The 18156-nt window shown below is 49.5% G+C and overlaps 1 protein-coding gene across 1 annotated transcript; it reads right to left on the bottom strand.

Moving 5' to 3' along the window:
* Window positions 1–1132: 1132 nt before the first annotated feature.
* Window positions 1133–15140, bottom strand: LOC107160702 (E3 ubiquitin-protein ligase TRIM58-like). Its single transcript, XM_015507349.2, has 6 exons — window positions 14099–15140; window positions 11835–11930; window positions 8451–8681; window positions 6457–6479; window positions 6263–6363; window positions 1133–1989 (listed from the first exon to the last, which is right to left on the bottom strand). The coding sequence occupies exons 1-6, from the start codon at window positions 14519–14521 to the stop codon at window positions 1403–1405; spliced, it is 1461 nt and encodes a 486-aa protein (XP_015362835.1). The 5' UTR covers window positions 14522–15140; the 3' UTR covers window positions 1133–1402.
* Between the last annotated feature and the right edge of the window lie 3016 nt (window positions 15141–18156).

Raw genomic sequence — 18156 nt, 5'->3', positions numbered from 1 at the left:
TGCACATCAGAGACAGCTTGGTTTCTGCAACATCTTTCTACCTCTTCTGTTTGCAAATGAGAGGCAGAGAGGGCAAGCATTTACTTGTCATCAAAACAATTAAAAATCTGAAAAGAAATTTGTCATTCACATGATTGCAAGGCCAGGGAAGGACAGTCGCAGAAATCTCCAGGAAGAAAAAAAGCATCTTGAACTTTGAGATGGAGTTAAAAAGGAAGAATACACTTTAGATAGATTATCAAGATAACATTAATTAAATTTGCTCATAATTTATATTTGTTCATCATTTAAGCATTTAGCATTAGAATATTACAATATTGGTTTAGCAATTACATATTAGATAAAAATGAAGACAAAGGTGCAGAATAGGGGGTCTTCCATGACTTTTAAAGGATTTTGTTGGAAAGGTACAGAATATACTTCAAAAATAGTTATTGTTATCCTTTCATTTTCAACATTACCATTTTATTTAAATAACACAGTTAATTTAAACTAGTCACATCAATCATGACCTTAAATACCTACCCTAATACTGTGAAGGCCAGTAAATTGTTCCAGGCACAGGAGACCCCAAGTGAAGGACACCTGCTGCAGTCCTGGGGCCAGTTCCCTGAGCAGGCAGGAGGCTGCAGCTGTCCCCTGGCCCCATGAATGGGTGCAGCCCTTTGGCAAGCTGATGCAAACCTTCTTTAGTCCCTCCTGACCCTGAAGAAAACCAGTTGGATCAAATATCTAGGGCATTCCTACTTTTACAAACATTTGCAGAGATATAGAGAGAAGATTGAAATCCATTTTATGGTCGGAGCAATGAATTTCACGACCCTCAAAAACTGTTCCCAGAATAAAGACAGAAAGCAAGTGAAGACTGTGACTAGAAACACACACTTGTGAAGGATGATTTTGAATATGTTGATGTAAAAGGAAATGAAACTTTAAACAACCAGAGGTATCCAGGAAAAAAAAAAAGGTGGGGGGGCAAGGAATGAGACAGAGGAGGAGCCAGCCAGGAAGGTGAGGGAGGGCTCGGGAGGGAGCAGCCTCAGCCTGCTCGGGCCCCCTGCAGGGTTTCCATCTCTCAGCCCGCAGATTCAGCGTTGGGAGGGAAGACACTGAAGAGAATGGAAATTATTACGAACATACAGAACTCTTTAATACGAGACTATTAATTTGAAAGAAAAGCCATCGAGTAAGTGGGGGGCCATCCGGGAATAGTTTGAGGAGACCCTCCAGGTCCAACGTTCCAGCATACACAGCATCTCCTGTCTGCTTGGATTTCAAGGAACCTCCTCAGGCCCGAGCAAGAGGCTGCCCTGAGCTGGGCACTTGGTGAAGCTGTATGTCCCTCCTCCGCCGCTCTCCAGGGCCCTTGGATAGGTTACGGGAGGACCCTGAGCACAGCACTTCAGGACTGAAGGTCGCCCACGAGAGGAGGGTCAGGGTGGCCCCCGGACGCCCAGTTCTCTGCCTCCGCTTCTGCCATCGGTGGCAAGATCAGCGGCGCCTCGTCGCAGACGAAGAAGTAGGGCCGGAGGACACCCGATGACACCTGGCTGAAGCTGTAGATACAGGACCCGTCCGTGACGTTGTAGAAGGACACCTCGCCCGCCTCGTAGTCCAGGAAGACCCCGATGCGGCGCGGCCGCTCTAGCTGCAGCAGGGGCGCGGACGGGGAGGCCAGCACCATGTACTCGCAGCCGCGCAGCAGCCACAGGGCCCAGACGCCGTTCTCCGGGGACGGCGTGGCTTCCCCCTTCCTCTGCACCGAGTCCTGGCAGACGCCCAGGCCCCACTCGGCCCACGCTCCCACCACCACCTCCCAGTAGTGTCTCCCTGATGAGAAGCTCTGCAAGCCCAGGATGCAGGGCCAGGTGTCCAATCGCTCGGGGTTGCGGGGCACATCCCTCCACAGCTCCCCGTCCTGCACACTGCGCAGGTCGGCCGTCAGCAGGAGGCTGGGGTGCGCCGTGGAGGCGTCCAGCTTCACGTCCACTGCAGAGAGAGTGATGGGACACGTGAATGCACGGGAAGGACTAGATGCCCCGGGGGTGAGCGTCCGCAATGCCCTCTCTCAGACTGCCCCAAGAAATAGGCCTTTCTCCAGGGTCTGAGTACGTCTTTGATCTGCTGGGGCGCCCAGGGCGGCCTTAACCAGGCCATTAGGACAGCAGCGCTGTCAGCTTGCTGGGAAGCCAAACGCCCAGTCGAAGGCAACTTTGCATTTGCACCCAGAGCTCTTGGGTGCACTTAGGATCATCTGCGCTTGGCATGAAATTTATAAACTGCTTGGGGATTGTTTTTCTTAAAACGTATAGGATAATTTCATTAATATGAAATCCACTACTTTCAAAGTGGTGTGACTGTGGTGGGGGAATTGTAAGCTAGATGCCCTGACTCCACGCCCTGGTGTTATTACCTTCATGATTATGTGACATTCTAGGACAACAGAGGCTATCTGGGAGGGTCTGACCTAATCCCACGAGCCCTTTAAAACTAGAAAGTCCTCTAGCTATCAGGATGGTGGCAGAAGAGAGTCTTAGACTTGGCTCTGATACAGCGTTGCCAGGGTGGAAGGGGAGGGTCACATGAGGGGAAGGTGAGAGCACTCTGGAGCAGAGTGGCCCAAATGATGGCTTGCAGGAAAACAAGGACCGTGGCGTTGCAGCTGCAGGGAACTCCAGCTGGAAAGTCCTTCCCCAGACTCCTCAGAGAGGCTCAGTGCAGCCAACCCCTGGGTTTTGGCCTTCAGAGACCCTAACCCAAGCAAGAGAGCCAGCTTCTCCCACCTGCAAGTCTGATCTTTGGACCTGTGAGCTAACTAGTGGATGTTGTCTAAAGTGGCTGTTTGTAGTGATTGGTTCCGCAAGAGGAGGACCATCTAACATGTACTGTGGAGTCCCAGCAAGACTGATGCAGGATTGACTCACATACATAGTAGGCAAACACATCTACATCAAAACCAGAGTACTTCCTTATAAGTACTCAAAGGTAGTAAATTCATTAATAGACCTTAAGGTCATGGCAAAAACAGTTACTACTCGTACTAGTCTAATTCATCTTCAAGCCACACGTCGTGAACTTCTATGGATACCTAAACCTAACTGGCCACATCATTAGGCTCTGTGTGTTCATTACCTATGTTAAATCAGGAAGCCACCTTCTTCTTCTTCTTCTTCTTTTTTTTTTTTTGGTACCAGGGATTGAACTCAGGGACACCCGACTACTGAGCCACATCCCCAGTCCTATTTTGTATTTTATTTAGAGACAGGGTCTCACTGAGTTGCTTAGCACCTCGCTTTTGCTGAGGCTGGCTTTGAACTCATGATCCTCTTGCCTCAGCCTCCCCAGCTGCTGGGATTACAGGCATGTACCATCAAACCCGGCTAGGAAGCCACCTCTAATGTGGCTATTACCACCCCACAATATTGATGAGGAGATTCAAAGACTGTACCTGGTTTCCCAACTCCAGAGGAAGCAAATACCAGCCTGGAATGTGGCTCCTGTGGGACTGCCGGGCTCATTTAACATGTCACCTCTTTGCACAATGCTCAGCTCCATTGTTAGCCAAAGAAATCTGTGAACAGCTTTGACTAGTTCTCCCTGTTCCTTTCTCCTAAACCTAGCTATCAAGGATAATGGGACCATCGCGCACAACAAACTGTCCTGCCCACCTGCCCAGTGGCCACCAGGGTGGTGAAGGGATGCTCCTGTGTCAGTCGGCACCATGAGGACCTGACTGTCCTGGAGAGACTCCTGCTCTTTTCCAGACTCACCAGCGCCCATGCTTCCCTCCTTCTTGATCTCCCCCCTCCTCCGTCACTGCCCCAGGACAAGCTGCAGTGCCAAGTTGGGGACTTCTTTTCCGGCTCACGCCCTATGGTTATAGGTTGGCTCACTCAACTCTCCAGTCAACTCCAGTCCTCTGCTACTGATTGCAGTGCACGTTGCCAGCCTGGCCTCTCCCCTGAAGGTCCTTATTGTGAACTCATCTGCCTCCCTGGCCAGTTTTGGATGCTCAGTACCTGCCACAGCACCAACCTGCCCCCAAACCAGCCAGTCGCCCTTCTTGGGCCTTGCCTGCAGCATGGCCATCAGCACAACCAGCCGTTTTGTGTGGCAGTTCTCGGGGTCCAAGACCCTGGGTCCTCCTCACTCTCCTCTCACCACAACACACAGCTCATTCAGGAGCAGATCCCAGCAGCTCCGCTTCCATGGCCGGCCAAGGATGTGGCCATTTGGAACCTTTCATACCAACACTGGGGGTCACCTACACTCATCTGCTACTGATCAGTGACAAAGGACACCAGCTGCTGTCTTGGTGACTTTAATTCATCACAATAAAGCACCGGGATGATGTGCACACCATGCCAGTCCTACCGTGCTGTCTCCCCAGGAATACCCTGTGCTCTCCCGCTGAGTGCCGCTCACAGAAGCAGCCCACCTCTCCAGCCCTGCTGCCTTGTCCTCCTTGCCCTCCCCCTGGGCTGCCCTCACCATCCTGTCCTCATGTCCCAGTACACCTGCCGCACTTCCTGCTTCCCGACACTCTGCTCCTCTCCCTGTCGCGCAGCTTTTTCTTTCTATTATTATAATTATTAACATGCATCAATTGTAGAAATTAGTGGACGTCACTGTTTCCCCTCATCTAGTTCAAACTTGGAGCCTCTGGCCACCCTCATCACACTCTACAGAAGCCCGTGTCCTCTCCTCATAGCCGTGTGCCTGGGTAACTGAAGTCAGTATTTGCACCGTGAATCACGGGTCATAGCACATTTGATTTGCTTTTGTTCTTCAATGATTCACTCCACTGGTAGAAAGGGCAGCATAAACCAGGCAGCATGGGCTGGATTTATTCACTAACTATTTCATTCGGTAAAAAGGAAAAGCATAGGAGGTGACAGAGTCTGGGGGTGTGCTGCGAAGGCCCTCATCAAGTCACATGGCTAGTGTATGTTCACCTGTCCACCAAACAGGGGGGGGGTGTCACTGGGTGCTACAACTGAGGTAGGTTTTCTCATTACAGGACAAGACTGTCCCTGGGAAGCCACAGTTTGTATTATGTGGTGCAAAGTAGATTTTAAAAGGAAATAGTAAAAATATTGAATCGTCACCATTTTACAGAACAACATGAAAGCCATTTCATGCAGACCCTCTGGGTGTCCCTGACTGGCATCTGCTTGGATTGTGCACAAATGTCCCCTCCCCCTTCCTGCAGGCAGGTGCACTGTTCCACCCCTTCATAGCCAGACTCACCCCAACACTGAAATCCTCAGGAAGGCCAAGGGCAGTGCTTGAGTCATGGTGAGAGAGTGCAGTGTATTTTTGGTCTACAGGTCCTGACACACCAGTTCCCAAAAGTCCTGAGACAAGGGACTCTTTTGCATGCTAATGAGATGGCTGGTGCTTGTAGGCCTAGATGACCTCAGGATGGGGCTGGTTTCCAGGGAACCCCCTTTGTATTAAAGGGATAGAACCTTCAGTCCAACATCCCCCTGCCTCTGGGAGGAGAGCGGGGCTGAAGCTCCAGGAGTCAGCAGTGGCCAGTGGTGTCACTGGTCATGCCTGCTAAATGAAGCCTCCATAAACCCAAAGGCGAAGCTTGACAGTGGCTGCACACAAGGAGATCCTGCAAGGAGCACCCAGAGAGGGTGTGTTGCCCCTCCCCATACCACCCTGTTGGTTTCCTCCACCCGGCTTCTGGTCCCCATCCTCTGCAACACCCTGTACAATAACTGACCAAGTGTGAGTAGGGTCTGAGTTCTGGGGGCTGCTCTAGCAAACAAACCGCGCTCATAGAGCGGGTCCCGGGAAAGCTGCTTTGCAGTTGGCTGGTCAGAGGCACAAGCCACAGCCTGTTTGTTCCTTGCTCCTGAAGCAGGGCACAGCTTTGCGGGACCAGGCCCTCAACCTGTGGGATTCGATGATGTCTGCAGGTGGACAGTGTCAGAATAGAGTGAGTGGGAGCCAGAGGGGCAACCCTGGAGAACTGATCGACTCCTCGAGGGAGACACCCACATGTTCTGCTGAGCAGGGCTGACGCACTGTGCCCCAGGAAGGAGCTGGAGGTCTGCCAGGCTGGGCCCCAGGTGAGAGGCCGCGACACCCTGAGAGCACACTCGCATATGAGAGCACACTCACACAGTGAGTTTCAGAGACCTGAGGCTCTGCTGTGGCTGCTCTGCTGTGGCCACAGGCCAGGGCAGTAAGGGCAGCAGTAAGCCCCACACTCTCAGCATCAGTTCCCAGGCTCCAGGGCTCCACCCACCTTGGAATCTCCTCAACATTTCCCTCAGGCCAGGGATGCGACACGTGGTCTTCAGCTCCATGGGGATGGTCTCTGGTTCCAGCCGCATCACAGCCTTACTTCTGGGAAGAGCAGAGAACCCGGAAATGTCAGCATGGCCACACCAGCCCTCTCGGCCTTCCCCGCTCCCTCACTGGAGCGGAAATTACACTTACCGGCTCAGGGCTCCTTGCACACCCTGGAAGTAAGAGACACAAGCAGGTGTAAGTGCTTCCCACAGTTGACTGGGGACACACCACGAAAATGTCTTTAGAATGTACTGGAAATAATTAACAAGCAACATAAGACTGCAGGTGACAGTGAATCTCTGTTAATTAAAGGCAAAAAAGGCTATAATTGAATTCTCACATGACTCTCAAATTTAAAAATCAGGAATATAATTAGAACAGAGTCAGACTACACAAAGTTTATATTAATTCCCATGAAACCTATCCATCAACTGTGGATTGTCAACTGATAGCTCTAGTTATTGGGCTATTTTAACAGTTACATTCTGCATTTTATACAGATAGAATTAGGGTAAAAATCCTACATGTTTTCGGAATTTACTCGAGGAACAGAGATAAGTACGGCATAGATCCTGGGACTGGACATATTGCTCATGGTCGAGGGCTTGCCTGACTTGAACAGGGCCCTGTGTCTGTCCCAGTACTCCAGAAAAAGTCATCCTCAAATTCGAATTCTCTGAACCAACAGACAAAGCTACTAACTGTCTAAGGAGATAAGAAAGGAAGTCATTACTATCCAGCAACAGTGTATCTCAAAGCGGGTAACAAAAAGGTCACCTCCAACACACTTGTCTTCTTCCCTAAAAGTGGTCAACGGTCGGACAAATTTCAACAAGGCATGAATGCAGGGAAACCATTTGCCTTGTCCTTTATGGACACGATCGGCCTGGGTCTTGGCCAGTGAGGTAAAATGAAGATCATTGGTATCAGAGAAGAAAGAGAGAGGACACAGACAAAAATTATGTAAGACTATATTCTTACTATGATTTGTACTATAAACCATTTTAACATTTATATGGTGCAAAGAAATACTCATTTTAAATGAAATGTTATCTGAGATAATGCAGTGAATATTATTTTTGAAAATGCCAACGTTCATGTGCTTACTTGCCACCTATACTTGAAAAATTAATTTCTTTCTGGCTCTCTGTTTACCCATTAGGAAATGAGCACAGCCATGACATTGGTAATGGGAATGAAGATAGAATGGACAGATTGAATAAAGTGCTTGGTAGATAAAAGCGTTTCAAGCAGTTACTTAGTGATTCCCCATCAGATCCACAATATTGACAACTGTGTTTGCAAATGTCACAAGACAGCGACTGGGTTTATGTGCCTGGAACTTGCAGTGTCCAGAGGCGAGTCAGTTGGGACACTGTGGGCCAGCCACTCAGTGGGGATCTGCACTCTCTTTTAGGTTAGAATCCTTGCCTGTCACTGGGGCAAGGTACAGAGAAAAGTACCAGGTGAATGAATTTCTGTTGCAGGCGGCCCTGTGAACAACACCTGTGGGGCAGAACAGCTGTGTCTGTGACCCCAGACCCTGGGGAGGCTGGGGCAGGAGGGGGCAGTTCAAGGCCAGCCTGGTCCTCTGAGTGAGACCCTGTCTCCAATTAAAACTTTAAAAAGGCTGCTCTGAAGTCCCAACAGATTGAGAAATCTGCACGGGAGTCCATACACTCCCACCATGCCTGGAGTCCATACACTCCCACCATACACTCCCCTTAGGACTTAACACGGGAATTTCAAGCTGGACTAGGTGAAGCACTGCTCATACTTCTGGCTATTTTCCATGAAATGGGCTGCCAGAGGCTTTGAACATTCATGAAAATCAGCAATATCACCTTTGACAAAAGACGGTTTCTCAGCCAGAATGGCGCAGCTTATCCTTGCCCCAGCTGTTCACGATTCCATAAATAATTAATTTTAACTCATCACGTATTGAAGTTTTTGTCTTTTGCATGAGCTAAATGGTCCTCTGGGTTCCTCCTGACTCAGGGCCCAGTATTCGGTCTTAAGATGCCTTCTAAGGAAGTACTGCTGAGCTCTGTCCTAGAGAGCTGGGTACCTTCGTGTCCCATGCCAAGGCTTGTCCCCATCCCTTCAGCCTCTGTGGGCCTGGCCTCCTGAGGCCACCTCACCTCCAGCAGCCCCAGGGCTGGGCGCTGGCACCTCTCCTCCAGCTCCTCTGCCAGCTCCTTGAGGGCCTTGCTGTGCTGGGCCAGCTGGTCCTTACTGTCCCGCAGTCTCTGCAGGGTGGCTCTCTCCTCCTCCTCCAGCCTCCGCAGCTGCAGCTGCTCTTCAAGGGCCAGAAAGCCGCGGTGCTTCTCAAACTCCAACCTGAAGCGCTGCCGCTGCATCTCCACCTTCTCCTGGAGCAACAGGAGACCCCATCAGGCTGGGGCAAGGTGTGTGGGACGGGCAGCCAGAGAAGGGATGTCCCGCATCAACCCCCACCCCTGAACCCAACCCCCCTCACTCTGCACCTCTGGGGAGGACCTCAGAAACCAGAGGCGGGGAACAGGAGAGGTGGCGGTGGGGTTTTCAAGCTCAGAGTCTGGGAAGACTGTGGCTGTGGGCCTCCTTGTGCTGCAGGGCCGGAGGCAAGGCCTTCGACACGCGGGTTTCAATATCACGAGTCAAATGCAGCAGAAAGAGAAGCGTGGGGATCATCTGGGCACCTCCGAGAGCCTGTGTGGCCCCACAGCAGAGGGCTGGCTCTGCTGCTGGATGGGTGGCCAGGAAGAGCAGAAGGCCTGGGCTGTGAGGGACAATGTGACAGGAGAACACACAGATGTTCTCTTGTTCCAGGAGAAGCAAGAAACCAGCACAAGGCCGTGTCCTCTGCAGAGCCCAGAAGAGCTAACTGCCACGCAGGCCACTCACTCCAGGCTATTACACCAGCCCCTACCCAAATCTCCCATCACGGCTCTTGTTGTTGCTTTCCTGGTGCTGAGGACAGAGCCCCTGGCTTCACTCAGGCTGGGCAAGCGCTCTGCCCCTGAGGCACACCTGGCCCTCACACGTCGGTGTCTGACTGAACCTAAGGATCACACTGTGCACAGGGGATCGCATCTAAATGTTATTCTCTTGAAATTAGTAGCTAGAAACCCAGCTTTAAACTGAGCATGAGCGGCAAGTCACCCTCCCAAAGCATCTGCACCTTGGGTTGTCTGTTTTGTTTTTAAACCTGATAATTTCTTGGTTTAATTGAAAGACATAAATTATCATCAAAATTATTATAAAAGACATATATATATATATAATTTGTAATCCAAATAATAGTTCTCCCCAAATGACTGGAGGTACTTTGGATCGCCCCTCTCGGGGAGGTGCCGCCTACTGCTGCCATCCACCTCAGAGGTTGAGTGCTGTTGAGCGACAGCCTACGGGGACAGTGCCTACTCCTCCTGACAAGGAGCTGATGGCCCACTGGCCACAGCGCCAAGGTCTCCCACTTCCTTCTTCCCATTTTGCATTCCTACCTCCTTTACTGTTTTCTAAATCACTGATTCATACACTCTTGGCCTTCTCCTCAGGGACACTGACTCTGCATTCCACATTCTGGTTCCCGAGAGGCATAGAAATGCACACTGTCTCCCAGGGCAGGCTGCTGGAGAGAGGGCTGAGCACTGACACAGGGAGGGGAGTCCAGGGGTGCACCAGGGATGACGGGGTGGAGAGGCCGCGGCAGCCCAGCTTCCTTCACGTCACCCTCTTGAGTGCCACAATTTCCTCTGGATGTGAAGAAAGAAGAAGTGCTGCTGCAGAACTTAGAGCTCCTTTCCATCAAGCCTGTGCCTGATGGTTCTGGCTCATGTGAACATGAGCGACCAAGAAGTTCAGACATGGCTACTCGCCTCTGAACGAGATATCTTAGCATCACGTCTATGTTATGACATGCATTGGAAGTTTTAAAATGCGGGAATTCAGATCTTGCACTTGGGTTCCTGATTTCATAAATCTGTGGTCAGGCCAATATTTTAAAAAATTAAATATTATTACCTTTAAATAATAAAGATTGTGAATCAGTGCTTAACTTTACCTATAATAGACATAGCAATAGGAGAAGATAAGACTTATTTCATAAGAAAAATATAGCAAAAATGGTCCTTGTGAGCCAGGTACAGTGGTGCACTGTAATTCCAGTGACTCACTGAGGCTGGAGGATCACAAGTTTGAGGCCACCTTCTACAGCTTAGTGGGACCTGTTTCAAAATAAAAAGTAAAAAGGGCTGTGGATGTAGCTCAATTGCCTAGCACCTTGGTTTCAATGCCCAGCACAATAATAAATAAATAAATAAATAAAGATCCTTATGAAAATATCTGTATGAAGATAGTGTATCAAACTAAATTTTTGAGGAAGAAAATAATATAAAGAATGATTTTAGCATGGTGATTTGGAGGAGAAAGAAGAGGAATATTCTATAAAATATATCTGATCATGTTATATACTGTACTGTGTACCTAATAAACCCATCCAACATGACACTATATGTGGTTCACAGCCTTGGCACTGTGGCAGGTTTGACCTACAATTCACTGTTGAGGGGTGCAGTTGCTGCTCTGGGCACTGGAGGGGGCCAAGCAACATTCCAGCCTCTGCCATGAATGGCAGCAGCAAGCATGGTGACTCAAAGCCTCTCCAGCTGTGGAACTGGAGAGGAGGGCATGTGGTCCAGGTTCACAGCCACTGTGTGTAAATGAAATGTAGGAGAAAAACAAGGGGGGAGGGGCTGCTGAGGTGCAGAAAGAGGGGACCGTGGATGGATGACCCAAGGAGGCTGAAGGCTCCAGTCCCTCCCTGTATAGATGGCCCCTGGGAACTGCACCACATCTGTCACCAAGCCTGTGGCATTCACTGTTTAACTGTCCGACAAATACAGTTTGACACTACAGTAGCAGGTGGTGGCACCCACCCCAGCAGTGAGTTTCACAGTAAGATCAAGAGAGTAAAGCTATTTATAATCTGGATAGGGTCTTGCCGACAGAGGTAAAAACAAAAATGAACAATATCACTTGGGGTCTGGGACAATTCAGGATGGCCATGAGATGTTTCTATGGAGTGCCTAAGTAAATGGCAAGCTCGCTGGAGAATGGATGCCGTGGTCTGGCTGGGCACAAAATAACCGAGCCGCCACACAGCCTTGTAGGTTCAAACAGCAACCTTTATTCCCGAACTCTCACCAGCACTCTACACACACTTCCAGGGAACACACTGCCTCCACCGGGCTCTGTGCGCCAATTCTCTCAGAACCCCGTGAGAACTCAAAAGGAACTCCAAAGTAGTGGGCTCCCTAACTAGAGGCAGCAGGATCCGCCCTAATCCTGGAGCCGCCCTATTCCCAGCAGGATCCGCCCTAATCCCCCCACCCCAGCAGCCCTAATCCCAGAGCAGGGTCACCTTTCAACCATTCCATCTGGCAAAAATGCCAGGCGTCATTCTGACTAAACTGTGGCTCTCAACAAATGGAGACTCAGGAAGAGGGTGGTGCCTGCAGCTCCCCAGGCCCAAGGCCTCCTACCTTCCACAGCACAGTCCTCCTCCCCACATTGGCTTCCTGCATCATCGCCTCCTCCATCTCCTTCCTCACCAGCTCCAGCGCCATCTGCAGCTTCACCTGTGTGGAGCAGACTGTGAGGACCTGCAGGATCAACTGGAAAACTCCCTAGAATGCAGGTGGACACCTTCACTGGTAACTCAGTTAATACCAGATGCAAAGATTCATCTAAAATCGTACTCCTTGTACCATTACTATTGTAAAACTACAATGACTAAAATGTAAAAATGAGTGGCAAAACATTTTACATCAACACGATAGGAAACTTAATGACAAGAAATAGAATTACAATGTCAAATAAGTACATTTTATAACGGTGCCAATTTTGAAAAAAAATGCTTATAATGAATATGTAAAAAATAGATGGAGAGAAATGAAGACATTATTAGGTGAAATGTCATCTATTGGTGCTAGGTTGAAGAGTGATATAATTTCTTATTAATTATGATGAGAAAAGTGTGTTTGTTATTAGTACTATAAGTCATGGTGTTTCACCAAAAATAAATCTTGTTGGTTAAAATATGTTAAATGAAGTCAGGTGCGGTGGTGCATGCCCATAATCTCAGCAAATTAGAGGGTAAGGCAGGAGGATCTCAAGTTCAAGGTCAGCCTTAGCAATTTAACACTGCCCTAAGCAACTTTGTGAGACCCTATCTCAAAATAAAAAAATAAAAAGTCTGAGGATGTGGCTCAGTGGTAAAGCCCCAGGGTTCAATCCTTGGTATCATTAAATAAATTAATAAATAAAATAAAAATAAAATAAAAATAAAATAAAATACTTTAGGTGAAAACCATAATATTCTGTACATCTCAAAAGGAGTAAAATAAGTGTAAAAAAGCCTACCAAACAATCAAACAAACAAAAACCCAGAAATTACATCTCTTCAATGATAAGACCCTTCCAAGAGGCATATACATGCCTTTCTTTTTAAAACAGGAAGCTCCCATAAAAACACATACAGAAATATGTTTTTAGTAGAAAATAATACAAATTCTACCTCTAAACTTATTCAATAAATCTTACATATATATCATTCACTTTAAAATATTATAATACTCTATATAAAGTACACATAAAGTAACATTAGAATTCATGGTGGCATCAGAATAAAAAGAGGCATATGTTTGGTGTTTGTAAGAAATAGAGCCATTCTCACTTGTAGCGGAGGAAAGCTCCCTGGAACCAAAGACACTGAGCAAAAAAGCAAGGAGGTGAAAGAAGAGGCATGTTTGGGGACAAGAGTGACTAGGCTAATTTTGCTGGGGCCCATGTTTGGCTTGGATAAGAGCAGAAGGAAGGGGACTTCAGAACCTAGAAAGTCTGATTGACAGACCAAGGAGTTTGGATGGTACTTATTTTTTATCTAATTGACTACTGAAAACAGAGAACATCTTTAGCGATATCACAGCAGCCATGTTCTGTATGGTACTTTGGGGATTTAGACAGACAGGAGCATACTTGACTTTTCAGGTAGGCTAGAGAGCACCTATACCTGTACTTTGTAGAGGATAATAGAAATCAAGAGGAAAAATCAAGAGAGAAATTTCCAAGATTGTCCAGATGAATGTTGGCTGGTGAATACCCCAGTCCTTAACTTAAAACAAACAAATAGAATAAATAAATGAACGCTTTAAGAAAGCTGGTACTTGGAACTTAATTACAGTGTGATGGAGTGCTTTGGCTAACTGTGCCAGTAGATTAAAAAGACAGCTTTGACCTCTTCTGTGCTAGCAGCTGTTCCAGATTCCGGGACAGGCACGTGTTTAGAGTATGTCCCAGGACCAGAGGGCACCTGTGGGAAGACACCTGGGCAGAGTCCCTCGGAGCGCTCTTGGGGTCAAGCACCTTTGCAACTCGGTCCTACTTCAGGGGACCCAGACAGTCCAGGCCTGAGCAGACGCTATTCCTCACGAAGGTCCGAGCCCGAGGGTGGCCATGGTGCCCATGTTAAGGGACCTAGACAGACACCAGGCAAACGCTGCGCCCTAGGAATCCCGTCAGTGGAAGCGAGTACGACGGAGGTGCAAGGCTGTCACCGAGACTCACTGCACAGCCCGCCGGCTTGGGATCGGGAAGAAAAAGACCAGCTTGAAAGCAGCCGGTCCCGCGCTGGCTAGCGGGAGCCGAGGCAGGACGACCCGGCGGGCCGGGCGCTCCGTGCCCCGGTGCCTTCCCTTCTACACGAGCGGCCCGCGGCCCCGCTCGGCACCCGGGCTCCCGTGCTCACCTGGTAGCTCCTGGCGGCCTCCCGCAGCGGCGCCGTGCGGTGGCCCTGGTGCTCGGGCGTGGTGTCGCAGACCCAGCACAAGAGTGCCTGGTCCTCCTCGCAGAAGCGGCTCAGGTCCTCGCCGTGCCGCGCGCACTGGCGCGCCCCCGCGGGCTCCGAGCCCAGCCCGAGCTGCCGCACGCTGTCCACCAGGCTGGCCAGCTGCGGGTTGGGCCGAAAGTTCTCGGGCCTGAAGGGGCCGCGGCACTGAGGACAGGCGTACACGTCGCCCTGCGCGCTCTCCGACTTCTCGCAGAATTCCGAGATGCACCGGAGGCAGAAGCTGTGGCCGCAGTCCACGCTGATGGGGTCCTGCAGGAAATCCAGGCACACGGAGCACCGGGCCTCCTCCCGGAGCCGCTCCCCGGGCGCCCCGGAGGCCATGGTGCTGGCCTCGCCTGGCCGCGTGGCTGCCGCTGCCCCGCGGCGCCGGTTATCTCCTCTGTCGCCTGGCACCAAGAGAAGGGCTCATGGCCAGGATGGGTTATCGCTGGCTGGGGTTCAAGAGTCTTAATTAACCACTTCTGCTGATGATTTACAACTCAGACACCCTCAACCACAGGAGTAAAATTGACATTCAAGTAATCCTTATCTCCTTGGAAGCTGAGCTCTTCTTTCTCTCTTCCTCACTCTTCCTTCCACGGAATATTTCTATTTGAGTGCTTTGATGTAATGCAACATTTAAGTCATCTGAAAGGGAAGCATCATGGAGATTTGACTACTTATCTCAAAAGTTTAAAAGTCCAAAGTTTAACAAGATTTTACAAAGTAACCTGAAGTGCATCGATGAAGGGAATTAGCTGATTGTAGCCCGGTTCTGTGGTCTTCACGATATTCCAGGTGAACTCGACACAGAGGCACATACTTGCCTAAGGGTGAGCCCAGCTGAGCCTTTCTCCCTGGAGTCTGGGCGTGCACCTTCGCAGTGGAGCAGCTACTAATGTTTCCAGGGTCATGAGATTTGAAGAATAACTGAGCTCCTTCCTCTCCTTATTGCTGATCCACTCCATGGTCTTCCTATAGCATAGTCATTATTTAAATCTTTTTCTTTATATAGTATGCTCATTTTTCTTAATCTTCTTTCCACCAACTTTAGTTTTTCTATCTTCTGTGAATTATCTAATGATAAAGAAATGAAACCATTGAAGAGGAGATACCTGAATAGATGCACAGAATGATGATAGGTCTACAGCCCATCAACAATTCTGAAGGTTTAAAAAATATGGCACTGGGACTGAGGTTATACAATGGTAGAGCGCATGCCTAGCACGTGGGAGGCACTGGGTTCCACCCTCAGCATCACATAAAAAATAAATATTTTAAAAAATGTGGCACCCATTTGCTGACAGCCAGTATGGACTGGTGTATTACAATTGGGGCAGCGCATACACTGGAAGTGAGAAAGAGGTAATCCAAGGTATTAGTTGGAAGGCACATTTCCCACCACCATCAGTGCATCTATGGGAGGGGGGAGACTGAGACAGGAGCAGGTAGGGGATTAACCAAAGACCTGCTCCCCCAAGGGGAGGCAAAGTTGTAGGAGTACAATGAGGTCTTTAATGTCATCCAGAAGGCTGGCAGGTCGGTGGGAGTGTCTGTCATCTGAACAAAGTGTAATTTCACTATGGATGAGTTTTAAGGTGACAGTGGGTCGTGCTTCTGGCAAATCAGTCTGTCTGTGCATGTTTATGTTTATTGGTAGCCACGGAACCCTGGGGCCTGAGGCGTGAGGATGAGGAACAGAGCCAGGACCTCATCTCTAAAGCAGCCTTGAGGTCAACTGGGAGAGATGAGCACAGAGTCAGGCCAATGTGTCATTACAAGTTATTACCTGGGAGAAATATCACCCACTGGTCCTGCAGGAATATAGCAGAGGACTCTACAGTGGCCTGCAGGGTCCAGGCAGACCCTGCCAGGTCTGCTGATGTGTGGGGGTGAGTGAAGCTGCAGGTAGATCCCCCACCAGTGCACACAGCGGGTGTGGAGGAAGGCAGCTGGGGCACCAGGTGGCCAGAGGCGGCCAGCCAGGCTCATGCTGGGCCTGAGGAGTGGCAGCAAGATAAGTTTGCAGGGAGTGGCTGGGCCAGATGACTCAGGCCCTGGCCTGTCCTCCAAGGTTCATGCCTATGAGTACAAATCCTGGCCTGGGCTTTGGTAGTCAGTGGGGTGTAAAGGACCCTGAGGTTGCCTGCCCAAAGGTGAGGTGGAGAGGTGAAATGGATCGGCACTTCAGGTGCGAGCAGGACACTGAAGATGTGAGGTTTGAGAAGAAAGGGAAAGGGCCGTGGGCCTGGAATTAGAGAAGCCGACCTGGTTCCAGGTTGCAGGCTGTGCCACTTGCTAAGAGGCTGGGACGAGCTGGGTCACTTTCCCTGCTGCATGTCATCTCACACTGGAGGTCAGGGCTGCGGCCCTCTTACGAGGCTGTGCAGAGGGTCACATGAGCTAAGAGGCACCACATGCCAAAGAGAGGTCCTGGCATAAGCTGGATATATTTAATTAAAGACAGAAAAAGAGATGACAAAATAAGTGGAGCAAGGATAATGAGTCAGAAGATGAGCTGCCTCGGGTCGGGGCCGGCTCCTGTTTTCACTGCCGTGTCCTTGGGACTTCATAGAGTGAGTGGCACATATGACACTCAGCAAATACTAGCAAGCAGGGGTGGGGGAGCAGTTTAGAAGGTAGGAGAGAATTCAAAGGTGACCATTATGCATCCAGCATGACATCTGTGTCTTCCTTATCATCTTGTTCTGTCCCCATGGCTCTGGCAGAGGCTGGAATATCTAATTCACAAAACTTGAAATACAATAAAGCAACCTATTGGCTCCCATGCATGGATAAGTTGATTCTTAGGGTCATTTGAACCCAGACACCCCCATCTGACTGGCAGGCTAAGGAAAGGTCATCATTTCTGGTGGGGTCATGGTGGTTTTTAGGAGGTTGGGGTGAGATAGGGGAGCTCACTTATTGTTTTAGAGCTGTTAAGCGCAAAGCTCAAAGTGTTTTCTTTCTTTCTTTCTTTCTTTTTCTTTTTTTGGCACCAGAGCTTGAGCCCAGGGGTGCTTAACCACTGAGCCACATCCACAGCTTTTTTTTTTTTAACATTTTATTTGGAGACAGGGTCTTGCTGGGTTGGTAAGGGCCTCATTAAGTTGATAAGAATCGCTTTGAACTCCCAATCCTCCCATTTCAGCCTCCCAAGCCACTGTAATTAGGGCGTGCACCACAGGGCCAGGCATAAAATTGCTTCTTAAGCTTGTTTTCTGACACTGGGAGGCTAATGAGGTCTATAACATTGTTCTTAAAAACAAAGTTCCCTTAGGAGTGGGCCAATGGTGGGGTGGATGTTAGTAGCCCGTGGGAAGCTCCTCCCGGGCATCTGATTATTTAACTTGAATTCCTGTTTCTCTTGGTCTCTCTTTCAGGCTGAACAATCTTTGTGCCAATACTCCTTGTTGTTAACGCGTTTCTGATGCTCAGCCTCTCCATTCCTGACCCTAATCCTGACCGATTCAGGGTGCAGAGTTTAGGATCTCCCGGGGGAACCCTGCCCATCCTCCACTCCTCCTCTAGCCTCCCTGGCCTGCCTCCTCTGAGGCCATCAGCTGGCTGAAATACAGAACCCACGTTCTCCTCTGCTGCTGGCCTTAACTTCCTTCCAGGGGTGGCCTCCTGGTCTCTGCACAGCCTCCTGTTTACGAGGAGCCCTATTGGCCAAGGCCCTCATCTCTCCCGGGTCCCACCCTCCTCTCTGCTTGAGGATCCACAGTCTCCCAGCCCCACAGCCTGAGCTGAGACCTCAAGAGCACCAGGTCTGACTCAGCATTTCCCTCCAGCTTGGGGTTGTTAAATGTCTCTGTTTGTTTCCACTTAAGCAATTGCATCCTGCATTTGTAATCCTGACATTTTTTTTTTAATGGGGTGAAATACCCTTAACAAAAAATTTACTATCCTGGGGGCTGGGGCTGTAGCTCAGTGCCTACCTAGCATGTGTGAGACACTGGGTTCAAGTCTCAGCA

Source organism: Marmota marmota, unplaced genomic scaffold (genome assembly GCF_001458135.2).
Source record: "Marmota marmota marmota unplaced genomic scaffold, marMar, whole genome shotgun sequence".
In the NCBI taxonomy this organism is placed as follows: Eukaryota; Metazoa; Chordata; class Mammalia; order Rodentia; family Sciuridae; genus Marmota; species Marmota marmota.
This window is presented reverse-complemented; position numbering and strand designations above follow the sequence as displayed.